Below are 26,438 nucleotides of genomic sequence, written 5' to 3' on the forward strand. Positions count from 1 at the left end.
GGAGGACAACATGGAAAATAGTGGATTAGGTGCCCTCAAGGCCTGGAGCTGCTGACCCCTGATGTATACAGGATGTGTGTTTAATGGAAGAACAGAGGAACCTACATGTGGTACCACACTTCCAAAATAAGCTGCACTTGCCTAACATGCCAGCCGCTGCGAGAGAGGACTGCACACCAGTGCGTGAGGTAAGCAAGTATGGGGAGAGTGAGTTGGGCTTGTTAATGTGAACATCTAGAGGTTATCCTGGCCCGCTTGTTTTTTATTTTTTATTGTTAGTAGAGTATGTATACGCGTCGTGTATGACTATCAGATTGTCATATACTGCATGTTTTGTATGTATTTCATAATGTTCTATATATTCTATCACAGAGTCAAATTGACACAGGTACTAGATTATGGCTCTCTAACAAATGGAATTTATGAGGATTAAGTGCCTTTGGTATGTTCACCCTAGTCATAAAAAGATGGCAGTACATTTTAATCATCTTGTTTCCCTAATGATTGTTTCTGAAAAAAATAACAGGTTTCTTTCTCAATTGGTCTGGCAACTTTTTTTTCAAGCTTGTAGCACATTTTTTTTCCTCTAGTCCCATTAGAGCATATCACAGCATGTCATCCTATCTTCCTCTCTATCATCATCATTCTCCTCTCAAACACCCTTGCTCTATCCCTCAACTCTGGATTTTGGCTTGTTTAAATGTCCCCACCTCCATTAGTGAAGTAACATCAAGTTAAAAGAAAGAGTGGAAAAGTGAGAAGCATTATATTTTTAATTGTCATTTGTCTTGAAGTTCAGACAGCATACAGTATTTGTTTTAAACATTTATGTCAATGGCCAAATGAATTTGAAAAAACAAGACATAATGCTGAGCTAAAAAAAATCTAAACGTTTCTCGCGTGAGAAGAATAAATGCGGCAAATCTGCCAAAACTTAATCACTGTCATCGTCATTATTGGAACCCTCTGGCTCCGATCCGTTGTCGGAGCGCCGAGGGGAGCCCTCGTTGTCAGACCCAGCCTCCGATTCACGGTCCGACGCCGCCACGGGTGAACCGGGTGGGGACTCATCGTCCGATCCCGACCTTTTGCTCTCGTTGTCCGAGTCAGACTGCTGCCTCTTCTTCGTAGGACGATCGCTCCCGGAGTCATTGTCGTCTTCGTCAGAGCCCGGCGAGCGTCGGGGGCTGCCCTCAGACCGCGGTGGGCTGCCTTCGGACCGCCGTGGGCTGCCCTCGGACCGCCGGGGACTGCCCTCGGAACCCCGGGGGCTTCCCTCGGAACCCCGGGGGCTTCCCTCGGAACCCCGGGGGCTTCCCTCGGAACCCCGGGGGCTTCCCTCGGACCGCCGAGGGCTGCCCGCCTCGCTGCCGGAACGATTCCTTCCAGCGTCAGAGTCGCTTTCCGATACGATGCGCTTCCTGTTGTCGTCGGATCCGGAACCACTGTCTCTTTGGTTCCTAGGGGGAAAAAAGGGGACCTCGTGAGTTTTCTTTTCTTCGTGTGTTGCCAGCTCTTCCCGCTGTCCTTTTTACCTGTCCTCCGCTATTTTTAGCCCGTCCTCATCTGATGATTCTGACGAAGAGATGATAGCCTTTGACTTGATCTTTCCTTTGAGAGAAGGCGGATCACGTTCAATTTGCTGTTGAAAAGAAGATGTCACAGTGAAAAATTTGATTCAAAAAACAAGAATGGAGACAATAATCGCCGCATGAATCAATTCTGCCGAGCAGTTCTCAAAGTTTCTAAAAATTGTTAATAATAGGGATGCCGTCAATCCAAGGGTTATTTTTTTTTTTTAAAAAGTCACCTTTTCAAGCCGCTTGCGCTCTTTGCTTTTGCGTTGCTTCTTGTGTTGACCTCTTTCCTCGTCATCGCTATCGTCCCCTCGGTGGGCTCTGAAAGAAGTGTTTGAAAAAGTTTGAGTGCAAAAATTGTAAGGTAGTAGCACTGCAATGAAAAAGGATGAATTACAATGAACTTGATTGAATGACTAAATGTTAAAATGAAGTCACTCTTGCCAAATCGGCGACTCACTTTCTCTTCCGCCGGGCCTTCTTCTCTCCGTCCTCTCCTTCGTCCTGATCGCTCCCGCTCGCCGCCCTTTTCTTTTTCTTTTTCATGGGTAGGTCCTCGTCTGAGTCATCGTTGACAAAGTCGTCCATGTCGTTGCCCTTCTTGCGCTGGGAGCGGATAGAAAACAAGCGACATTACTCACGCTGCATTCGCACGGGCGTTTCTCATAAAAGTGGAGGCAAAAATCACTCATCACTCACACGTCCTCCACCTCCCTTCTTCCTCTCCTTTGAGGAACCCTCGACAAAGGTGAGGAGGTTCCTGGTTTTCTCCACGTACAGAGCTCTTTGCTCCAACAGCTTTTTCTGCTCTTCGGCTTCTCGACTCTTCCTCTCCTCCTAAATATTTTACAGAACGTCAGCCATGTGCAAAGCCGTAGGTCAAATAATAGCCGTCCGCGGTGGACGCACCTGCTCCTTCATCAGCTGCTGGCGCAGCTGGTCCCGCTCCTGTTCTTGTTTGGCCCGGAGTTCCTTCTCCTCTTCATCCTGCTTTCTGGCTCGGGCCACATGGTACTGAGCCTGACTCAACAGGTCAGAGCACTGCCTGCAAAGCCACAAATGACTTTTAAACTCATTTACTGCCATTCATGAAGATAGACATCCAATCTGCCAATGGCAGCCAATCATTAGCGCCTAAGATAATGAAGAATTCTCATGAAATGATTTGGAGTATCTACCAAAAAATGCAAAATGTAACACATGATTTAACATCATTATGATCTTTGGCACTCTTATACCATCAAATATAATACCATAAAAAGTTGACATATTGAGTACTCATGAGCCTTATTACAATGCAACAGGATCAAAACCACTAGTCAAATGAAATATTTGGCACTTTGTCCTGTATTCCATTAATTGTATTGATTTTTTTTTCAAATCCATTGCAGAATGCTCTTTGGACATCCATTCCCATGTTAACCATGTATTAAGTCATGTAATATATTTACGAGAGAATAAAAGAACTCCAAACGCACCTGGCTTCAGATGCTGCATGTGCAAGGTCGAATCTCATCTTGTCTCCAGCTTTGCTCAAATAACTAAAATACCTGAGAGCCAAAACAAGACAAGGACGATGTAGGACGGATTTCTATTTTCAGCGCCTTTCCGAAAGCTGAAAGTAGAATGTGAGGCTTTCTACCTGTGAGCAAGCTCCAGTTCTTTGACGGAGCTCAGCACAGCCTTCAGGTTGCTCTTTTCGTCCTTCAGCACCAGAGTGGCAAGTCGCTGAAGCACCAAAGCCACGTTGAACATCAGCACCGTATCATTGGGCGCCACGTGGCGTGCCTGATCGCAAAAAAAACAACGACCAATTACAACAACTTTCATTGACAAATGGCATTGCTTCTACTTGATTGTACCTTCAGTAACATCTGCTTGCACTCTTGGAGTTTCCCACATTTAAAGAGGGCCCGTGCCAAGTAGAGCAAGACCTCTGTGTTCTGGTGTTTGTAAAACTTCTTCAAGCAGTTCTCGTACTACAAAACCGAAAGGTCTTGCTTAATATCCTCATTGGTGTCCTAAGGACTTTGGTATCAAAATGGCCACCTCTTACCATCTGCACCGCGCTGATGTACTGCTTCTGCTCCACGTAAATGTGGGCCAGATTCAACCACACGTCGCTGATGTCGGCCGTGGCCTCCCTCACCTGCGCAAACACATCGCGGGCTTCTCTGAAGTAGCCCTTGTGGGCAAGGACAGCACCTGCACACACAATATTTCTCTTGACCATCGTCCAGCTGCAGTGCTTTCTTTTGTTTTTACAAAGCCAAAGAGTGAATAAAACACACCAATGCCATTGGCCGCGTAGAGGTTTTTGGCATCATTTCGCAGGACCTGTTTGTAAATGGCTAGGGCTCGATCCTGATGTCTCTTTTCCTGTGCACAAGAAAATGTTCACATTAATACGGACAACTTTGGGTTGGGCGTGATAAGGCGAATTCTGGAGAAATTGTGCATGCTGGTTGAGGAATTGTTATGGGTTTCGGGTCATTTGTGTTTTGGAGATAAGCCGGGTGGCTTCATGTTGATTTGGGGGAATACTGGGTGACTTACTGCTCATTTTGGGGTGTTTACGTGTCACTTATTGTTGATTTTAGGTCCGTTTCTTTTGTTTTCCTTGTGGTTGAAAATACCGACTACTGATTTTTGGGCATGTTGACCAATGGACTATTTTTTTGCCACTGGGAAGTGAATATTTTTTTTAATGTGATTTTGGAAATGACTATATCAGTATACTGGAGTTGGAAGGATTTGAAAAGGGTGTGAAATACTTGAAAAAAAAGTGGGACGATTTGACTTTATCAAAATGGGGGAAATAATTTTTGGACTGCACCTTTTCTCTGTCCCTGGTGGGCTGGTGGAGGGTCTGCAGCCACACGTTGCCCAAAGCCAACATGGAGTAGGTGTCATTCTGTGTGGAAGGCTGCTTCAGAATACGCTCAAACTTCTTTTGCCCTGGTCCCCACTCCTGTTTGGCCAAGTGCAGGTTTCCTATAAGGGACCAGGCATCTGGATGATCCTGCAACAAAGATAAACAAAACCTTGTCAGGGGAAATTTATCAGAATTTTTCAGTAGCATTCCAGCTCGAGTAGTAGATGTAACCTGATTAATCTGCAGGGCCTCTTTGAACCAATCGGAAGCCTCGTAGAAATTGCCTTTATCTCGCGCCATGGCACCGAGTCGTAAATAGCCTGAAAGCCCAAAGCAAATGTTACGCCAGCTACTTCTGCGTTCTACGGTTGGGTGATGTGTAGTTGTGTTTGATGTGGCTTACAATCCACATAGTTGGGATGCTCTCTCAGGATGTTCTTATAAAGCTTCTCTGCTTCGTGGAATTCACACATAGCCTCATACAACCGTGCCAGATTGTAGGAGGTGGTGACAGAAATGGCGTTGTAGTAGTGCTCGTCGTGCTCGCCTTCGGCTTTGGCCCGATCCAGAGAAGCCAGAAAGTATTTCTGGAAAAACAAAGACGTGAGCGGTAGTGTAGAATATTGTCAGATTGACAGCGGGTTGAGCTTGATTTTAAAAGTACTGCAATTGCAAATCCATGTGTGGGAAATTTGTCAAATTGTGATAATGCCTACCTTGGCCTCTTCCAAGTTGCCCAGTCGGAAATGAAGCGCCCCCAGATTGTTGAGGATCTCCGGGGGCACGTCCGCCTGCACTTTCTCCTGCAATATGCGGGTGGCGGTCCCGTATGCTGATAAGGCTCCCAGGATGTCGGTCTGCTCCAAGATCTGAGCCAACTCGATCCAGGCTTCCACGTCATCCGGGTACTGTTCTGTTACTTTCTTTAGATGACCCTGCATAGCGAGGATAAGAGTTCTTATAAAAATGTTTTTTGTTTTGTTTTTAAATTTAACACTAGTTTAGAATACAGGACTGAGGAAATTCAAAGGATATAAGACACATACCTTTGCAATATCTCGCTTTTCCTGATCGTCCGACGTAGCGTACAGGGAACCCAAAATTTTGATGGTCTCGTAGTTGTTGGGGTAGGCCTTTAAAACCTTTTCAAAGCACTGGGCCGCATTCTCTTTGTCTCGCCGATAAACGTACATCTGCCCCAGGCCGAAAAAGGGCAAGACGAAAGTGGACGAAGCGAACTGCGTGGCTTGGTAGTAATACTGAAAGGCTTGGTCATAGTCCTCCTAAAGCCGCACAAGGACAAATTAAAGGACATGTATTTCTGTGTTAGAACCTCAGTCCTACAGGTCAATTTGAATAGAAAAGTTTATTGTAATTGCAAACAAAGTCTTCCTGCTTCTTCATCTCATAACATTGTCCAGCAACACATTGTTAGCCGAATGCTATCTTAATCGAATGAAAAGAGAGGATACCTGCACGTGGAAGGATCGAGCCAACTGGTAGCAACTTTCTGCCTGCATGGCCTCAACTTCGGTGTTATGGAAAGCATGGAGGGCCAGATGCTGCACTTTGCTGTAATCCTAAATATAAATAACCCCAGAAAGTGTGAAAAACAGTCCAAAAAAAAGCAACAACTAAGCAATCATGTCCGATGCTCGTAGTTACCTTTTTAAAGAAGAAGTGGTTGGCGAGGTGGTTGAGGACCATGGGATTGCTGGGGTCAATGGTGTAGGCACGTGAGAGGAGCTGCACGCCGTTCTTGATGGAATCGGCCTCCTTGTTGTTTAGTTCCAGCACGGCCAGGCCCACGAGGGCTCCCACGCATTTTGGGTTAAGCTCTAGGGCGCGACCAAAGGCCAAGCGGGCTTTCTCCAGCTTGCTGAGTTTGACAAAGCAGTGTCCCATGCCCAGCCGTACTTCAGCTGGTTACGTATAAAACAAGGAGATCCGTCATCTCTGAGATTTTTGAAGTACTGAGTGATAGCGTCGGGGTAAAACCTTTACCTGGACAACCGGGGTTTGTACGCAGAGCCTTTTTGTAGTATGCAAGTGCTCCTCTGTAATCCTTTTTATTGAAGGAGATACAGGCCTTACCTGTTAAAGAGAAATAATAGACAAATCTGGTCAAATCTGGGAATGAGTGCAACAATTATCAATACATCCGTTGGGTTATCAATCACCAATATTATGAATATTTTGGGATCTAGTAGATTTATTTTTTTTTAGGAACTTGGTTCTTTATTCTAAGGGTGCATTTCAATTATTCATTGGCGAGATAGTGATATATTGCCATAGCAATATGTTATCACATCCCTAGTTTTAACCTTCCTCCATAATAATGGATGTGAACTAAAATTCAACTTGCCTAGCAAAGCAGGGATATTATTTGTAGACTGGTTAAGAACAAACTGGAACTGAGCGTCAGCTTGGTCCATCTTGTCTCCTTCCAGCAGACAAAAACATGCTCTTCCCAGTAAATGGTTCTAAATGGGACACATTGAGCTGTTATTGGATAGAAATCCGTCTTTTGTCATCCGCTCTGAGATCTGGTTCTTACCTGATCGTACATGATGATCTTGTCTGCCATTGTGTACAACAGCGTGGCCTGCGTGATGAGCTCTTTCTTGGCATCTTTGTTCTTTTCTCTGCGAGCCTGCTGCACATAGTAAGCTGCCAGGGTGTCCAGACAGGTCATCTGGTCTTTCTCATGGTCCCTGTAATCCAGGTTCCCATCGATACGTGCTGCCTCGAGAAGTTTGACAAAATCCTCTGTTTTCCCCTGCTTGTAGTACTCCAACTGAGAAAAGAATGGAGAATTTTAATGTTTCATGAAGCTATTCAGGAAAGAACTTTGATGGACTTTTATCGGGCATCCATTTAACTCGTTGGCCGATATTAAAATTGTGTTTAGTCATTTGCGTGTACCATCCAAAATGCCCTCAATGTGCAACAAAAATGAGCATTCACAGCCTTTCAGTTTAAATGAATCGGACAGCTTTTGCCATCAATCGCATGCAATGAGTTAAATACTATGAAAAAAACAACAACTTTTAAATTGCTGTCCACAGTAGTTACCACTGTCACTGGTGACATTTCATTCAGGGCACACAAGTACAAAACAATCACTATTAACAAAAAAAATTGAAGGTTGAGGGAGATTTTGGGATGAATAAAAAAATGCTATGTATTTGAAAGAAACTTGCATATTATATACACTTACCGCCAAGGCAATCCATATATGCAGCTGCGTGTGCTCCTGTTTGAGGATACTGATGACTTCATCGCCTTCAGGTAACTGATCGAAGTCAAGTTCAATGACCTAAAATCAAATAAAAATAATGAATAAATTTAATGCATTTCGGATAAACGTTATAGAGAGATTATTAGTGACTACCCGATTCTAATCCGAAATCAAGATTTCATGTAAATTTACATACGAGGACACATGTCGGTTAGGTTTGTTTAGATCCTGAGCACCAAAAATTATTTATTTTTACCACAAAAAAATTTCACTTTCTAATAATAACCCTCCAATGTACAATGCAAAAGGGGGAACAATGATTCTGGCGGATCTGTTAGTAAGTGCATTAACATCACTTGTTCTGTTAGCAATAATTAGCATGCATGGCTAGCAAAATAGCAGCGATCGGTTGAACAGAGACATTAAAACTTGAGGTTTTACCTCATCGGTGTCCCGCAGTGGGATCTCGATAGACCCCCGAGACATCTTGAAGGACAAGCCCAACTAAAAACGAATTTTAAACTCAGTGCTACCAAGATGTCTGTTCGTAAATGATTGCCTCCCAACGGAAGCCAGTGAATTTTGTGCAACCAAAAACTGCGCCCACATAGAAAAAAAATATAGCTTTTTTTCTGTTCCTTCTGAAGCGCACAAACTACTTGCATATTGCATGACTTTATTATGACATTATTCATCATTTTTTTTCACAAAAAAATAATGTTAACATACCTATACCTAGAACACTATGGACAGGTGATGTTCACCCCCCAAAATTAAATTTCATGAGTTTAAATTTTGAATTGAAATGAATTGAATGCTTTTATTGTCATTATAAAAGTATATAATGAGATTAAAAGCTTTACCACGAAGTGTGCAAATAATATAATAATAAATGATAAAAATAAATATGTAAAGAAATAATGTTGTGCATCTCGCAGTGTCATTGATTCCTTGGTAGTGTCACCATTGTCTTTGATGTCTTTGAAAGTGTAGGTGTTTTCCTACCTAAATTGCACCTTTTCCTACAGGTATGTTTTCGTTTTTTTTTTCTTCCTATAGAACACCTATGGGACCGAATCAAATATATAGGAATAAATCATTAAATAAATACTTTGATGTGTCAAAGTCAAATTAGTTATACTAGTCGAATGAAGCTGGTAGTGGTGTTGGCACCACCACCAATAGTAGTAATAGTAATAATAGTAATAGCAATGGTAATAGTAATAATAGTAATATCAATAGTAATAGTAATAATAGTGATAGTAATATTAATAGTAATAATAGTAATAGCAATAGTAATAGTAATAATAGTAATAGCAATAGTAATAGCAATAGTAATAGCAATAGTAATAGCAATAGTAATAGCAATAGTAATAGCAATAGTAATAGTAATAGCAATAGCAATAGTAATAGCAATAGTAATAGCAATAGTAATAGCAATAGTAATAGCAATAGTAATAGTAATAGCAATAGCAATAGTAATAGCAATAGTAATAGCAATAGTAATAGCAATAGTAATAGCAATAGTAATAGCAATAGTAATAGCAATAGTAATAGCAATAGTAATAGTAATAGCAATAGCAATAGTAATAGCAATAGTAATAGCAATAGTAATAGCAATAGTAATAGCAATAGTAATAGCAATAGTAATAGCAATAGTAATAGCAATAGTAATAGCAATAGTAATAGCAATAGTAATAGCAATAGTAATAGCAATAGTAATAACAATAGTAATAGCAATAGTAATAGCAATAGTAATAGCAATAGTAATAGTAATATTTCAATTTAAACCAATTAAGTGTCCCACCGTCACAGGCAATCATTTTGGTGGCAGATAGGTGGGAGTGCATGAAGGGAGCTGATAAAGCCCATGGGGTGGGGGGTGCCAGCTGGTTTTGATGTGAAGTGTATATAGTTGCAAGAGCATCTTGAAGGCTTCTTATGTGGATCAGAGGACAAGCCAAAATATAAAGAAAATCCTATTTTGAAGCATTTTTCTTGTCCTGGGCTGTTTGGAGAAGTAAGAATTTATCATTTTAATTCATCATTCTTTTCCAAATGATGCATTGTTCAATTCTTTTTTAAGGTAGCAGATAAAGAATTGTGATTTGTTTTTTTATGATGCATTTGCATTTAAATTACTACTTAATAATATTATATATTATAATAAAATCAGACATTGTACTTTCTTATTGAAATGACATACTGCCTTTTCTCCCCCATCTGAATTTTATAAAATATTTTTTTCACCCCCAAATTTAATTTTCTTTTCCCCCTTGATTTCAGTCCCATCTAATGTAGAAACGTAAGATTCATCAGTCTCTTTGCTGTGCACGGGAATCTTGCTGTTTAACACAATGTCGGACAGTGATGATGGTAAGTAATGCATGTACCTTAGTCACCACTATCCATGAGCGAGATCAGTAATTATCCATACCAGGATTCAGTAGTGCTGTATAATATTTACTCTGTTGCTATAAGTATTTTTGGGCTAAATCCCACCCACCTCTGATCTTAAGATTGTCATTATGAATGTTTAGTGTGGAAGTCTCCTAAGACTGGGATGAGAAATGGACTTGAAGACTCCACCGATGCCAATGAATTTTCCGAACATGAACTCATTGACATCGTGTATAATGCATGTAACACTTCCAACGCAGGTGTGTAGAACAATAGCAAAAATGAAATCAAAAACACCTCAAATGTGTGCAGCGCCAGATCTGTTTTGGTCGATTCCCATTAGGAGAGGTGTCTGCATCGTCCATCTTAGAATACCTGCAAAGGGTGACGTCCCAGAGTCAGGGGCAGGGCCGGCTGGTATCCTTGCGGCAGTTGCTAGATCCAGAATGTCAAGACCCAATTGTAAGCAGAGAGATGTTCCACCTGATTATGAAGCAGTGGATTGCCCAGTGCAACCAAGACGGGTAAACAGTATTTCTAAAATATTAGCTGCAATTCTTAGAGATGTATTTATTGATCAAGTGCATTGTCCTCATCATTCCTCCTGCTGTTCAGGGCTGATGTCAGCAGTGGTAGTGAGGAATCTTTTCCAGAGGCTTCAGTAGGGCTAAGAAATGGTAAGCCACATAAAATTAAGTGTCAGAGATCTTTTGTCTTGTTTACCAAATGCAATTTCAGGTCTGAAATTCTCTACTACTACTACTACAGCAAAGGGTACTCCTGACAGCCAACAGTGTTCCTGGTTAGTTTGGATCTGTTTTTGCGCTGTCGATGATATCGTCTAATTGTGTTTATTTTCTTCAAGCGACGGAAAAGAGCTGTCGGCGACAGTGTCTGAACTGAAGCAGGCTCACCGCAAGCTGAACGAGCAGAACAGCAGCTTGATGAGGACGGTGGCTCAATGTGAAGATGTCAACCTGCAGCTAAGCCTGGAGATCACAGAGCTGAGAGCAAAGCTGGCTAGGTCAAACATCTCTTTTTGAGTGTGAAAAATCACTGACGGGTTTATCGCGCTGCAGTTTATGTTGAGACAACGACTGTTTTTCTTGGGAGATTCACGGTTCTTCTTTATTTTGGCACGAGTAGTTCCCAGCGGTCGGCTGTTCGAGCCCGATCCATAACAGAGGAACTGGAGGAGACACGTCGAGGCTGTAAAGAGGCTCAGGAAAGAGTCAGCCGAATGCAAGCCAGCTGCACCAAGCTGGTAGTATCTCACATACCTCAAATGCTTGAGTAAGCTGTTTACTATAAGTATGAAAATCTAATTAAATTGGAACTTTTTGGTCTACTGCAGACCAACGAGGTCGAATGTCTGAAGGTTCACATCAGGAGGCTTGAAGATAAGGTAATGTACTCTTGATATTCTTATCAAAACAAAAGCCCACATTTTGTCATCAGCGGCACACTCACACTTTAAAACTGAAACACCTTAATATCAAACTAAAGTTAGTTAGTGAGTAACTGTACAGCAATGGATGTTCTTTTTGTTCTGTGTATTTATTGATTTAATGAGATACAGTAGTTATAATCCGGCTAGTAGAGGGTGAAAATAAATAAAATGCCTCCTATAAAATGTGCTTGTCTCCACAGAATGATAAACTCTCCTTTGAAAAGACGTGTTCAGAAGATGCCGTCAACAAACTACGCAAAGTCAATACTGAGCTGAGGGTCGGAACATTTCAGTGGAAAACTTGTTTTTGTGCCCTGATTTGGTTTTGTTAAACATTCAAGTATCTAAATATTCACAGGCTGAACTTCAAGAAACTCTGGTCATGTTGACTCTGAAAGACAGAGAAATGACTAAGGTTGTTCTTTTCATCAATATAAACATTGTGCTTGTCATTCTCATCACAGTTTTTTTGTTTTTGTTTTTTGGTCCTGTGTAGAATGACATTCTGATGGATAAAATGAAGAGTTCTCATGTGGAGAATCATAACATGATTGAGGTTTGTTGCAAAACTGTAATCAGAAGCTGTGCTCTGTGTAAATGTAATGTGTAGATAATCATTTTCTCTGGTATCATATTATAGGGCTTGCAGGCAGAGCTAATGAGATTGCATGAACATTCACATCAAGTGCTGTTAAGGTATTTGAAAAAAAAACAGTGTGAGAAAATGTTATTCAAAGTGCAGAATTGTTATCATTACTAATATATATTTTAAATTTTTTATGCAGAGAGACTGAATTGAAAGGTCAAAGGATTAAATCATTTCATTAGTTTTTGACAATCAGAGCATGTCATACAACAACAAAAGTTAGAGTACGAGCTGTTTATATATATATATATATATATATATATATATATATATATATATATATATATATATATATATATATATATATATATATATATATATATATATATATATATATATATATATATATATATATATATATATATATATATATATATATATATATATATATATATATATATATATATATATATATATATATATATATATATATATATATATGCCAATGAGTTAACTTGTTCTTTTTTAATGTATATCCACTGTATCCAACAGCTAATAAAGAATAGTTTGACTGCTCCCATTTATTTTTTCTTCCCAGGTATGACCGACTCTGCATTGGTCCTCACAGTCTCTACGCTCGAGATCCTCCAAACCTTCGCTCTCTGCAAAGTGAGATTCAAGACCTACAGCAGGTAATTTTAGAAACACCATCAGGTTGTCTTCTGTAGAATCACTTCTCTGAAGCATGTTGATGAAGGTAGATCTTCTTGTTCCTTTTGGCAGCAAAATCGCAGAACTGTGGATGAAAGAAGCCTGCCTTCTCTCCGTCCAGAATCTGATGGCATTCAAAACATCATCCATAGGATCAAATCTTCAGAAATAGTTCACCTTTGGCGCAATCTCAATCCAGAGAGGGTGTGTGCAAACTTAGACTTGAATGAAAATTGTTTGATTGTGGGTCTCATAATGCTTCTGTGCCTTGTCCGCCAAAGGGCTCTTCTCCTGTCGAGAGCCAAGAAAAGCCTTTTCCTCAGCACCAGAAGCAACAGGCAAGCATCAAGCAGCAGCTTGTCAATGTGTATGTGACATTTTGCCTTTCTTTTCTCCTGTTATGGTAACACAGTGGATCGAGTTGACGTTAGATTCTGCTCTGAGAGGCTTCTTCCTGCTAATAAAATGTCTGCTTTTGACAGAATATTTATGGTCGCCTCCCTCACGGGAAGCACAGGCTTCACCAACCTCTGTGTGTAAGACTGTATTGAGGCTAAGTGCAGTTTTAGTGCCCCTTTGGTGACAACAGACATAAGCGTGTGTGAGGGAGATGTTTATAAATCTGTGCTGGTGGTTTCAGGCTGCAGGACCTGGAGCTGCAGAAGTGTGCGAGGGAGGACAAAGGGGAGAAGGTGGACGAGCGAAGGAAAGCCTGGGAGAAAGAGCCAAAAGCAAACCAGACAGGGAAACCCATTGAGCAATCCAAGAAAGTGGCCATCGTCAAGTGGTGGAAAACCATCAGCGTGGATGGAACAAAAGGACGAGGCGGCGAAAACAAGTCTTTTCGGGAGATCGCCGAGAGAGCGCGGCTCCGAAAGTCGGAAGAGGCCATCCCTGATATGAGGGAGCAGGTTTGCAACCTGCAAGCTTCTCTAAAATGTGCACAGACCGCCGTAGCTGAGCCAAAGAGAAATAACCAAGTGATTGTAGTACACAAGGAAACCAACACGGAGAAGGAGAATATAGACGAACGCGTGAAGGAGCGGAGGGATGCGTCGGTGGCCACGGAACCTGTTGGCAGCCCAGATGGAGCGGGCTCACGGCAGCATCAAGTCCAATTGGCGGTGACTGCAGATGCACTGATAGCGGCCCTGAGAAGAATGGAAGCCATGGTCAATGGCGCTCTGGATTCAGCCAAACTTGTGAAGGAGAGCGAGAAGAGGGTGAGCCGGGTGAGCCTGAGGATGGAGAGCATCACTCAGAAGGTGGAGGCCGCTCTGGGAAGAACGGCGGATGCTGACATGCAGCTGAATTTGCTTGAAGCCAGGATTGGGGAAAAAAACACTAATCAGGTTGGTATGTGAGGAGAAGAAGTTGTTCCGTTTCTGTCAAATAAAAAAGAAGCACAAATTTGGCGCAATTCTGCATTGATTTACAGTTATTTGTCTCTAATATGACTGAGAAATACTTGATGCAATATTCAGGGTGTAAAAAACAAACAACTATAACTAATGCTGTGGTTTATAGTTCAGTGCGGGTCGTTTTTCATTTTTTACCGGCCAGTTAGCCACATATGTTTTCCTAAATTTCCCATAACACAGATAAGTGAGAATTTTAGTCCTATGCTGCTTATGTATGGAGCTCATAGTCCCATTATTAATGTAATTTGAACATTTTGACTTGCTTTACTGGTTCACGTATGCAATTGTTTTGGGTCAGACACATCAAGATTCTGAACTAGTGACACATTTTCAATCAAAGCACCACCATATTCCAATGCTAAGCCATTTTCTTGAACATAAGTTATGAAAAGCAATATAAATAGTAAGAGTGAAAAAACGTTTCTTGTTCACTTTTCAGAAACTGTCATCTCCAGAAATGTCAGCTGGGCCAGACCACTCAGCGGAGTTCATTACGCAGGATGACGGACAAATGGACAGTCCTCCGCCCTGTGTAATTCCAGAAGTCAATGAGTTTCCCCAATTTCCCATGAATGGTACGATGCCTGCATCGCACATTAATTAAAATAACTTACTGTATTCAATGCAATTGGCAACAATTGACCTATAAGAGGTAGGACAGGAACGACTAGGGTATGACAGAGAGTAGTATTGTATTGACATGCAAAATATGCTTTGCATACAAAAGGTTTTTGTGGCTAAATACAGGCAAAGTAAAGTAAATGCAATTTTCTCAGAAATGATGAATTATTTGCGCAGACATTGCCTCCATCTGACATTTTAACCCCCATTTTACGCTGGCACTGCTTGAAACCTGAGTAGATGCTCCATCGCATCTCTGGACTTAGTTGCCGGGTTGTTGTTGCTCCCAGTGACCAAGATGACGAGGGAGGGTAACTTTACCTCCTGAAACTGGAGTTTAACACTTCTATTAGGCACAACACCTGCCAGAATAAAACGCCTAAGGTCTTTTCAGACCATTTTCTGGTCTAGCGTCCTGCAACATTTGCATTGCATATGATTTCCTGTTAAATGCAAATCAACTGCTCTATTCTGTTCTGGCCCCCACAGGAGACACAAAACAAGACAACTGTGACAAGGTGAGACCTTTTGATTTCCTTTTGTGATAGAAAATCTATGGAGACTATGTATACGAGTCATTTTATAATTTTATATGTAATTTTTCCTTGTTGTGTGTCAAAAATCCAAACAAAGTGTAACGTATTAACTTGGTGCAGTTGTCAAAATAAACTGAAAGTAACCTGAAATGATCTAATTGCCGGCCATTGAAAACAATGGACATCCAATTCGGATAAACCGGGAGGACTGTCAATGATCCAATTCAGATAAACCGGGAGGACTGTGAATGAACTCATTGCTCGCAATTTACCACCCATGGCAGATTGTAATAGGTCTAAGAAGGAAATATTTTTTCCGCCTAGCGGGTAGAGGAGTAACACACTAACTTTACTCACACACATCCCCAGACTGAAGTAGCTGAAAGACCCATAGAGCCCTTTTCCTTAAATGGTCAAAGCTCCCAGGAGTCAAAGAGGGGCTGCGACTGAAAAAAAGACAGGGAACCGAGGGGATGGGAGAAGGAAGCAGAGACCAACAGGCTGGAGGCAATTTCTGAGAAAAAAAGCAGTGTGGTGTGGTGACAGTCGGTGAGAGGTCGGTCTGAGTGGGGAGGACCGGTGGGAACCGGAGCTGGACGAAGGTAATGTGCTGTGTTTTCAGATAGAGGGCTTTGAGAGTAGAAGGGTCTCACAGTTGAGGGCTCATTGTTTGGGGTGGAGCTCAGTCTCTGGTGCTTTTGCAATAGAATTCAACGTGTCTTGTGGTGTTACCTTCAAGGACTGGTTTGTTAAGGTTAGGGTGCAACTAGTATTTGTTGTTTGTGTTGGAGCATCTAGTGATTTGACTGCAAAGGCAGCAGATATATCGAGTCGATATCTTTGGTCAATCCTTTTCATGACTTTGCACTATTATCTGACATTGTGGTTCTCGAACAACGTGCTTCATCTGAAGGCCCCATGGTTCTTGACTCAACCACATTATACACAGATGTGGCAAGAGGGGGTCTGTCTTATGTAAGACGAGAGGAACTGGAATGACATTCCCGGTGTCTCGTTTCTTTTCTTGTTAGAAGCACGTTGGGTGATCTTACATAAGTGAAAGGCTGCGTTTGGACTGTGAGGGCTCTGTCCCCTTGTCCCACAGGAAATAATCAAAGCACTCAACAAATATTTAATCTATCTCACAGTCACGTCTGCGATGGGAAACCTCATGCAGAGTTGGCTAAAATCTGAATTCATGTCAGGTTTAAGAGGGCAACTGCTGATAAATGCTTTTTAAACTGATGTGTTGATGTTAAAGAATTTAGATTTTATGGGAGATTTTGATGTTTAATAATTAAATGGCCATTGCTGCTCTAACAATGCCTTTGCATTGCAATCTTGAAGAGACATAATGCTGATTAGGATCAGAATTAGTACCACACTAACAATTAACAAAATCAATGACAATGTGTAAAACTTGTAAAAGAAAACACTCCAAATGCACCCATCTTAAAATGCAAGAAATGAATAATTTCTTGTTACTTGAAATATAGATAATACTTTAATACTGACAGTAGTTATTTCTCAACAAATGCAACTGTCGGCCAAGTGCAGGTGGAAAATGGGAATCGAGCAATAATTTATTTAAGACAGGCAATGTTTCATGATAATAAGTCTGCCTTTGTTTCTTTTTGCAATGGATGTTTATAGATTTTATTCAAGAGAATATAGTAGTAGTGTTTGCTTTTGTTTAGAATTTAACGAAATGAAATTAACCCCAGTAAACGACTGCCTCACATTTCTGAGATATACAGTCGGTTCATTTTTATTTGGAACTAGATGAAGGCAAAAGACAAATTGCCCTTTTGTATAGATGAAACGTATGCAGAGTGGTGCTAAAAATATTCTGTAACAATCTTTCTTTTTGGCTAGTGTTTCGGTTTTCAGAAAATGTCCTCATTGCACACGCTTAAGATCGACTTATTTTTCCATGTTTCTTCAAAAAAAACAATAGTTTTCCATAGTTTCCATTTTATAGGAGGAAAAAACACACTTAATAGACATGTAGACAATGGCAAAGAGGGAACTTCATGCAAATGTATCGACAATACAGTAGGCTGGCACTGTGTGCTGATTTGCATCTAGTATTTGCTTCAAAAGAGGGAAGCACGTTCAAAGGGAGGTTTAAACAGTCATTATCATCAATATTGGAAGAAAACAGAAATTGTAACCCAGTATGGTGATTTCTTGGTTTTTACTGTTTGAAACCATGTTGCAAAGCGAGCTTGAATTTCCTCAAAACAAATGATAATACAGGATTAGTTATGTCAACACTCTGTGTTTCTGTTTGTGTAATTGCAACTTCTTGTGTTGTGTATGTCAAAGCCCCCGCCGTGTTTATTTAGCACTGTCATTGATGATCTCGGTATGAGGCAGATAGTTTTCAAAACACAAACTGAACATCCATTGCCACTGAGTGAATCATATGTCAACAAAAGTATACAGTGTGTATTCATTTTGCTTCGGCCTTAGGTGTGTTTATTAGCAGGAAAAAGTTGGTATTCAATCAATTTGTAACTGTTGCGCAAAGGCTATTTTGGGATTTGTTTTATAAAATGCAACAATGTATCCTTTTTAGCTCTGATTCTTAATGGTGACGGGATTTGACATACTTTTTTAAAATATGGTGATTGCATAATCGCTGCATTGGTAGGGAAGCTCTACAATAAGGATGTACAGTATAGTGAGGTTTTACGGGGTGCTATATTTTCAGTCAGTTTCTGCTCATTTTGGGGCATTTTCAGATCAATCCCTTGTTAACTTATTGAAAAGAGACTGGACATCTAGGCCCGTCAATTGCTTTGAAGGTCCAGACAAGTCCTTCAACCTTAAATTAAGTTTTATTGAATTGGATGACTTTCTTTTTCAATGGCAGCTGATGAGTTAAATTCTATGAAATAAAATATTTAAAAAATCAAATTCCACTTTAGAGTGATGTACTTTTCAGTTTTATAGGCCACACTAATATTTGGGCCCAAGTGAGACAATTTGATGTTTACATGTAGTCAGTCACCAGAGTTGGTTTGCAACATCACATTTTGTTTATTACTGCATAGTTTATTATAATGTATTATATTGTAGTATTGTTTTTATTTAAATACAACAAACTACAATGAAAACTTCATTTTATATGTCCAATCAATGACTTTGATCCATACACATGTCAATTGATCTTGTTGACTGGGTCTGTCCTTTTTGATCTTTAATACATTGAAAAAAAAACATGAACATTTTTAAAAATATATTATTACAGTTAGTATACCCAATCAACTATTACATCCAGTGCAATCCTCCTTTTTTCAGGTCCAGGAAGAGCCAGGAGACTTTGTGCAGGAATCTGCACCTGTACCAATCACCAAAGAATCCAGCAACGTCTCCACAAGCGAGGGCAGATTCTTTTTCCCTCTCACCCGCTCCAGACCCTGTCCGCTCCCTGCCATGCCCACACTTCCCGAGGAAGAGGAGGACTCCCCCGAGGATCAGGACAGTTCTTCTAGCTCTCCCAGTACGGTGAGTACACAGCACAGTGTTCTTCACTGAAGTTGCACATATTAGGCCAAAGCATGTGAGTCTATAAAAGCTCCGCCTGAGTAATCAATTTGGCCATGGTGAAGAATCGTTCTCAGTGTTCCCAGTCCAAGATTCCTCCTCCAAAAAAGGTAGGCTTTTTGGGGCTTTTCAAGACATTGATGAAAGTCATGTCGTGAAAAGTACACTTCGTACTATACAGTCAGTAATAGTTAGAGTAATAGTTAGGACTCATTGTTTTGTTTTTGGCCATCATGTTCAAATTGGAACAATGATTCAGTACAATCCTTTCCGCTTTGCGCAAATGTATTTCGAGTTATTATGCCTGCGCATGACATTTTCTGTAATCTCTCCTTTGAAATCACCATTATTTCTTTAATTCAAAATCAAAATGTAGTGATGAAATGCTTCATTCATTTTATTCCTCCACCCACGAAACAGCCTAATCATGAGTTTTCACTAAAATGAAGAAAAAAAATCTGAAACACCTCAGTTGTCACATTGCAACAAATTTGGTAAACCAGACTATAATGTCCTCATTCACAAACCACTTTTCTTTGAATTATTCATTCCAAATGTCAACATGTATCAACATGATTGTTATTTGACCTTTTCCTGCATTTGAACTGTATCTATAATTGCATTTTTGCATTGAGCAATTGAAAATGTTGCACAACGAGCTTTTAAACATGGCCTTCACATGTTGTCATTGTGGTGCTTTTTGTAAAGTGTGCACCTGCCAATAGTGCCACTGTTGTCATGCCTGGCCCCACCATCATTTACCCACAGACGGCCTCCAATTTCCTACAAGATGGCCGACCTCAAGAACAAACCAGGTGAGCGCAGTAAAAGTATGATCCATTATAGTGCTGCGGAGTGGTCTGCCTCACAGTTCTGATATCAAGGGTTCTAGCCATGTGTGGGGTTTGCATGCTCTTCCCATGCCTGTGTGGCTTTTATCCATGTACTGGTCCTGGTTTAGCTCACACATCCCAAAAACATGCATGCTAGGCTGAGTGAGCACTGCAAATTGTCCATAGTGTTTATTTATTTATTTATTTATTTTTTTACAATGTATGGCAAGACTAACTACACTTACTTAAGAGCCTGCATCATTTGTTTGCTATGTTTAAGGCCACACAGTCCCAGAGTTCGTATGGCCAGAAACTCATCTGCAGGATGCATCACCACAATAGGTTTGTAAGAAATAAAAAAAAAAAGAAAAAAACATTACATTTAAACAACTACATAACCTGAATGACTTTTCTCAGACAGCACAGGTCACGTGATTGACCTGTTGAAGGATAAACTCCCGGAGATACAGCTCTCTGAAGAGGATCGGCAGAAGAATCTGGAGCTGCTGGAACAAGCCAAAAAGGTCAGCGACCGCTTCTTGATGCGTCGAGGCCGACGTTCTACAAGCAGCCTTTCCGATTATACCGCAGGTGATTAACATGCTTCTTTCTTATGGTGCACTCATTTTAATATCATTAAATGAATTTAATAAGAAAAATATTGGAAGCCACAAAAATGATGTATCTTTTTTTAATATAGAATTTTACATATTAAAAACAAATACAATAGAATGGTTTTGAAATGTTATTATATTTCATTATATATTGTTTTATTACCAAAAAATAGTCCCTTGCCCTATAAGGATTGAGCGATATTCTGGTCATTCATTCCAGTTGTTTTTTGTTTTGTATTGTTCCATTTGTTCCAGAGTTGACTTGCAGTGCACAGACAATCAGTCAGGTGGGTAAAATCTTCTTTTCTTTACGTGGAAAGCTGTACTTTAATGTACATTGCAAGTGTGAATCTGTTGTATACAAAATATTTACCGCTTTGTTAAGTCATTGTCTGTGTCGCCCTCTCCCGCAGCATCTGGACGTTGCCTCAGTCAGGGGGCAAAAGGAAGCGGAGGTCAGACAACACATTCACTTGTTTCATTTCCTTTTTGACATTTTTGAAAAGTTCAGACACTTGCAGAGAGAGCGTGTTAAAAAATGTGGCTCTCATCCTGCCCTGTCAGAACTCAGTCTTTCCTTTTCTCCCTCCTGGACGTCTTTCCCCGTCCCGTCAATGACATTGAATGTGTTAACTTAAGTGTCTCATCATCCCTCAGGGCAGCAGACTAGCAGTGGATTGGAAGCCCACAGAGAAGAGGAAAGTGTCCTCTGGGACCCTAACGCCCCGTTTTGCCATTCCAAAGGAGAACTGTGAGCCCAAAAGTCCCCCGGGAGCCAATAAGAGTGATGACGGAGGACGAAATTTCAACCAGGCGCCGGCCACCGGGGTTGCCAAGCCCGTCCCTCGCCCCCCTACGCAACAAGCCCCCTGCACTGCTGAAATCAAAACAATTGGTGCCTTTCCACCGCTCATGAGAGCTGTCTCCTGGGATACCATCGGGGGCATTAACTCCAGAAATGGAGCAGAGGACACCAGCTCGGAAAAAGGCCGTGATGGTATTTTTAAAACGACAGGGCCCAAGGAACTCCCTGCGCCCAAATTTTCCAAATTCAGAGAGGTAAAACATTGCTCTTCTCGTACTGTATTTGTCGGACTATAAGTTGCACCTGAGTGTAAGTTCCACCAGTGAAAGAATACACAAAAAGACAGAAAACAATATATATATATATATATATATATATATATATATATATATATATATATATATATATATATATATATATATATATATATATATATATATATATATATATATATATATATATATATATATATATATATATATATATATATATATATATATATATATATATATATATATATATATATATATATATATATATATATATATATTTATATATATGTATATAAATATATATATGTATATAAATATATATATATATATATATATATATATATATATATATATATATATATATATATATATATATATATATATATATATATATATATATATATATATATATATATATATATATATATATATATATATATATATATATATATATATATATATATATATATATATATATATATATATATATATATATATATATATATATATATATATATATATATATATATATATATATATATATATACATATATATATATATATATGTATAGTTATTATTACTTTTTTCCGTTGCACTGGAGTATAAGTCGCACTTTTGGGAGGATATTTTATTTTATTTCATCAGAAACCAAGAACATATATATGTTAGAGTAACAATAAAATGGAAAACAATAGGCTAAATAGGCATCCATTCACATAATAGTTTTAGTTAACTACACCCTAAATAAACAACAACATAAAAGTCACACTTAAGTATAAGTCCCAGGCCCAGAATATGGAAAAAAGAGAAATTTAGTCTAAAAATATGGTAAATGACACAATTTGAGTGCCGAATTCGATCTTTACATCCAAAAGTTTGCGTGCCTTTGCACATTCGTGTGATGTGTTTGCAGGAGCACAAGCTAATGCGTAACCAGTCTGTAGTTGGAGCCAAGTTACCAGACTTGAGTGAAGTTGCTGAACAGGAAAAAGGTGAGTGTCTTTGTTCGCCCTTTGGCTCATGTAAAGCCCAAAAGTACTTTCATAACAAAATATCTCTGAGGGTGTGCGCTTCCTGAATCTCTGAGAAAATCTGATGATGATAATGGTGTTTTTCCTTTGCTGATCAGATATTTTTTTCAGGTTTCCTTAGCAGATGACGTGGTTGCATCAACACCTGTGGAACTATAAATTATTTAATGTAGTGCACAAATATGAATGAATTTTTATGGTTAAAAATTATTAGATCATGATTGCTATTTCATTGTACCTTTACGCCTGATGACCAAGATTTTAAACAAATGTTCAAATATGTTTCCCTATGCAGCACCTGTTTTCTCTCCAAACTCCTCTCCGAACAGCGAGGAGACAAAGTCAGACGCCATGCCACACATCTCCGATGTCATGCTGCGGAAACTCAAACTTCATCGCGGCCTTCCTGGCTGGTGTGTCCCCCCCGCTCGACAACTTTTCAAGGCGATGTATTTTAAATGTACTCTAACCTGAAATTGCCATAAATTTGATTCACTTCCAGCCCTCCTCCACTCACCGAAAAAGAAGTTGAGGTTTGTATTCTCAGTTTTTCAACATCATTTATTCTTAAGGAAAATCTGTGTTAACATTTCCACCTATTAAAACTACATTAACCCCTTCACTGCCAGCCCAGGTCACAGAGTATGTGCTGTGATATTTGGTATAGGAAGGAAATTAATATTGCAAAACTCCCCTATGATGGCAATTTTGGAAGTATTAAAAAAGTATCTTGAGCTTGTCAGTAGAATCTTTTTGTCACAGTTTTGGGTTTTCAAGGGCACAGGATGTGCATTTATAGGTAAAGATACGACAGCATTTAATTAGATTAAATTATATCACTTTTGTTTCCTATTTTGGAAATTTATATTCATATAAATTCTCTCTCTCTCTCTCTCTCTCTCTCTCTCTATATATATATATATATATATATATATATATATATATATATATATATATATATATATATATATATATATATATATATATATATATATATATATATATATATATAGAGAGAGAGAGAGAGAGAGAGAGAGAGAGAGAGAGAGAGAGAGAGAGAGAGAGAGAGAGAGAGAGAGAGAGAGAGAGAGAGAGAGAGAGAGAGAGAGAGAGAGAGAGAGAGAGAGAGATAGGGTGTCTCAAAAAATGTACTCACTAAAGGTTTTCTGGTCATTCTAAAAGTGAGTACATTTTTTGAGACAAATTTATATAGTTGACAAATTCAAACAGCAGTTACATTTACACTTGATTGGACCATGAAATGTGGATTTTCCTGAATTTGCAGAAAGCTGTTTTGTTACCATAGCAGTTAATGACACATTTGCAAACACAGCTGCCTGGATGTGTTTTTTGTCAACAGGAAAATGATTTTGTGGTCACGATCGGGTAAAAAAGACCTAGGGTGATTTCCTGTGGAGAGGATACAAAACACGAGTGACGTTGTCTGGCCCCTCTGCTTGGCCGCTCAGGGCTTTTGGTCCATTCGAAAAGTCGGAGGTCATATGTTTCCTCCCAACTGTGACTTTTGTGCGTTGGGAAATGTGCAGCTTGGCTTTGTCGGCTTTGCGGCACGAGGTGAAATGCCAGAATCTGTGTGACTCCCCGAGGCTATGTGACGGACCGCCGAGCACGCGAACATTAACACTGAATGTGCTCGGTAAACAAAAGAACCCAATGTGTGCTCTTAACCGTGTGAGACTTTCATTGTCTTCTGCCTCCCCAGTGCTTTATGTGCTCCTCTCAATTGAATTTGATCACTTCCGACCCCCAGAATGCATTTGTCCAGCTGTCACTGGCCTTCCGTAATGACAACTACACCCTGGAGACGCGCATCAAACAGGCGGAGAGAGAGAGGAACCTAACTGAGGAAGATACGCAGAAAGAACTTGAAGAATTCAAAGGTGCACTAAAGGTTGGTTGTTTCATAAAGAAGAAGAAAAAACTACTATTGCTTTAAATTGATAGCTATATCTTTGACACAAATTCCTCAATAATAAGATAGAAAAGGTCATGAATCTTTCCAACCACTATTGATTTTGGAAGCCCTTTCTGTTTTCATCTTTTGGAAGAAGATACTTAACAGTCTCAGTCATAATTTTGTTCATTTCCAAATTTTGTAGTCTGGTTTTCGTCGACAAATACTGAAAAAGTTTTTGTTTGGTTATAGTACTTAAAATGTTCTCATCTACAAACACTAAGGTTTTAGTGTTCAATAAATAAAGGTTTACAACAGTTTTGAGGCGGACTGGTGATATTGCTTAACATGTCTGCCTCTCAGTTCTAGTTTGGAGGGGTCGAATCCAGGTCAGTTCGCATAGTGTGGAAACCAAATGTTCCAATACCAATAAAATGAATAACAAATGTATGAAATAGCAGAACCTGCATGTTTTACACCTTTTTCTTGTATACATTTAGATGACGGCCCCACAGTGGCAAAACCTGGAGCAGCGTGAGGCCTACCAGCGGCTCATCGAGACGCTGGCGGTTCTTCATCGGCTGTCCACTCGCCTCACAAGCAGATCTGAGATCGTTGGAGCGGTTCGACAGGTAAACTTACAAATGTCCATTTTTATTCTCTACTCTTACTCTACAAATATGGTCTTTGCAATATGATCTTCTGTTTTAGCGGCCCTCAGTGCTGCCAAAGCAAACATTTAAAGTTTCTATTTATGAGCAGGACCTCGGAAGTTATTTATTGCCTCAGTCTTTGTTGTTGTTGTTGCACAATTATTCATGGGAATGGCATTGAGAAAACTTTATCCTCTGTGGTGTTTTCTCATGGTTTATTTTACCTCTCCAAATTCACCAGTCATTCAAATCTCTCTGCCCAATCAAAACAAATACAGTGGGTCAATTCCACAATGTGAAAAATGCTCCTCTTTTCTTGCCACAGGAAAAACGTATGAGCAAAGCGACCGAAGTCATGATGCAATATGTTGAAAATCTTAAGAGGACCTATGAGAAAGATCACGCCGAGTTGACGGAGTTTAAAAAACTGGCCAACCAGAACTCCAATCGCTGTTATGGAGGCTCTGTAGATAATGGCGGTGAGACCAAAGACATCCAGCCAATCCATTTTGACAGCCAATAACATTTAAATTAGAAAATGTAATTCCGTATGCTTCTTCCTAAAGATGATGGAGTCTCTCGTGCTTCAAGATCCATGTCGCTCACTCTCGGGAAGGTTGGGCAACAATCCCGCTGTAATATTTTCCAACTCTTTTGTGATTTTAACACTAACCAGGTGTCGTGTTCTATCGCTTAGGCACTGCCCAGGCGCAGGGTGAGTGTTGCCGTGGTGCCTAAATTTAACCTACTGAACATCCCAGGTCAGACTCCGCCTATTGCGGCCCCAAATGCGCCATCACCTTCTGCTCCTGGTCCTGTTCTTCTTGCCTTGGTGAGACTTCTCTTCTTTTACTTCAACCAAATGAGAGGCCTATTAACCCTTTCAGGGATAGCGGTCACTACAGTGCTTTTCAAAAGTTGACACTTTTCACTACCTTTCTTCATTTAAAATTACTTTTGAAGAGCTTAAGCCAATTATATGGCTCGTGACTATTTTGGGGAAAATAAAATTTCTCTATATTAAAGACGAATAATAATAAATATATATAATTATTATAATATATGCAAGATGTATTAAATGAATCTATGTATAAATGTATTTGCATATAAGTATAAATATTAATATTATACAAATATTATACAAAGTATAAATATTTTCATTTTAACAAAAAATGAAATTAATAAAATTTAAATTATTATTAGTATAGACACAAATAAAGTTGATTTTTTTTCAAAGTATTTAAATTCTTACATGCCATTGGCAACAACAAATGTCCCAATTTAAAGCTAATCAACCCACCGCATTTATTGTGTTGAATGAATTATCTCGATGTTTTGTTTCCA

General features: G+C 39.6%; 3 protein-coding genes across 4 annotated transcripts in view; 2 read left to right on the forward strand and 1 right to left on the reverse strand.

Moving 5' to 3' along the window:
- LOC144194164 (uncharacterized) lies at nt 1-15,936 on the forward strand. Its single transcript, XM_077713032.1, has 20 exons — nt 1-188; nt 9,980-10,069; nt 10,234-10,353; nt 10,437-10,617; nt 10,709-10,770; nt 10,832-10,895; nt 10,959-11,117; nt 11,240-11,357; nt 11,448-11,498; nt 11,744-11,821; nt 11,902-11,958; nt 12,040-12,099; nt 12,184-12,239; nt 12,728-12,821; nt 12,913-13,044; nt 13,122-13,207; nt 13,481-14,192; nt 14,701-14,836; nt 15,372-15,400; nt 15,838-15,936. The coding sequence occupies exons 2-20, from the start codon at nt 10,051-10,053 to the stop codon at nt 15,934-15,936; spliced, it is 2,313 nt and encodes a 770-aa protein (XP_077569158.1). The 5' UTR covers nt 1-188; nt 9,980-10,050.
- Nucleotides 756-8,297, reverse strand: ctr9 (CTR9 component of Paf1/RNA polymerase II complex). The gene is made up of 23 exons (XM_077713888.1): nt 8,135-8,297; nt 7,673-7,771; nt 7,010-7,249; nt 6,818-6,935; nt 6,457-6,546; nt 6,118-6,374; nt 5,925-6,032; nt 5,499-5,735; nt 5,169-5,387; nt 4,856-5,039; nt 4,684-4,772; nt 4,414-4,599; nt 3,869-3,956; nt 3,634-3,782; nt 3,440-3,556; nt 3,220-3,365; nt 3,056-3,127; nt 2,487-2,622; nt 2,277-2,414; nt 2,038-2,183; nt 1,811-1,898; nt 1,536-1,642; nt 756-1,460 (listed from the first exon to the last, which is right to left on the reverse strand). The coding sequence occupies exons 1-23, from the start codon at nt 8,177-8,179 to the stop codon at nt 935-937; spliced, it is 3,585 nt and encodes a 1,194-aa protein (XP_077570014.1). The 5' UTR covers nt 8,180-8,297; the 3' UTR covers nt 756-934.
- Nucleotides 15,795-26,438, forward strand: part of LOC144194515 (inositol 1,4,5-triphosphate receptor associated 1-like) — a 13,807-nt gene continuing 3,163 nt past the window's right edge. The window contains exons 1-16 of one of the 2 annotated variants that reach the window (XM_077713632.1): nt 15,795-16,020; nt 18,725-18,931; nt 19,679-19,785; nt 20,084-20,145; nt 20,221-20,394; nt 20,673-20,704; nt 20,831-20,872; nt 21,075-21,476; nt 22,409-22,487; nt 22,822-22,939; nt 23,029-23,059; nt 24,298-24,438; nt 24,942-25,073; nt 25,420-25,573; nt 25,661-25,710; nt 25,792-25,926. In XM_077713632.1, the coding sequence (XP_077569758.1) occupies nt 18,860-18,931; nt 19,679-19,785; nt 20,084-20,145; nt 20,221-20,394; nt 20,673-20,704; nt 20,831-20,872; nt 21,075-21,476; nt 22,409-22,487; nt 22,822-22,939; nt 23,029-23,059; nt 24,298-24,438; nt 24,942-25,073; nt 25,420-25,573; nt 25,661-25,710; nt 25,792-25,926 (1,731 nt within the window). In that variant the 5' untranslated portion in view covers nt 15,795-16,020; nt 18,725-18,859. The remainder of the gene's footprint in view (nt 16,021-18,724; nt 18,932-19,678; nt 19,786-20,083; nt 20,146-20,220; nt 20,395-20,672; nt 20,705-20,830; nt 20,873-21,074; nt 21,477-22,408; nt 22,488-22,821; nt 22,940-23,028; nt 23,060-24,297; nt 24,439-24,941; nt 25,074-25,419; nt 25,574-25,660; nt 25,711-25,791; nt 25,927-26,438) is intronic. The other variant, XM_077713633.1, reaches the window with a different exon arrangement.

The sequence above is a fragment of the Stigmatopora nigra genome, chromosome 3 (assembly GCF_051989575.1).
Source record: "Stigmatopora nigra isolate UIUO_SnigA chromosome 3, RoL_Snig_1.1, whole genome shotgun sequence".
Classification (NCBI taxonomy): Eukaryota; Metazoa; Chordata; class Actinopteri; order Syngnathiformes; family Syngnathidae; genus Stigmatopora; species Stigmatopora nigra.

What these genes read in the sequence shown, in the direction of transcription:
- ctr9 (XM_077713888.1), bottom strand. Translation starts at nt 8,179, where the DNA reads ATGTCTCGGGGGTCTATCGAGATCCCACTGCGGGACACCGATGAG. An exon ending in ACCACTTCTTCTTTAAAAAG is followed by an intron (nt 6,033 to 6,117) that starts GTAACTACGAGC and finishes ATTTATATTTAG; the next exon opens with GATTACAGCAAAGTGCAGCA. An exon ending in AGAAGGGAGGTGGAGGACGT is followed by an intron (nt 2,184 to 2,276) that starts GTGAGTGATGAG and finishes ATCCGCTCCCAG; the next exon opens with CGCAAGAAGGGCAACGACAT.
- LOC144194164 (XM_077713032.1), top strand. An exon ending in TTCAGTAGGGCTAAGAAATG is followed by an intron (nt 10,771 to 10,831) that starts GTAAGCCACATA and finishes ATGCAATTTCAG; the next exon opens with GTCTGAAATTCTCTACTACT. An exon ending in GACAGCCAACAGTGTTCCTG is followed by an intron (nt 10,896 to 10,958) that starts GTTAGTTTGGAT and finishes ATTTTCTTCAAG; the next exon opens with CGACGGAAAAGAGCTGTCGG.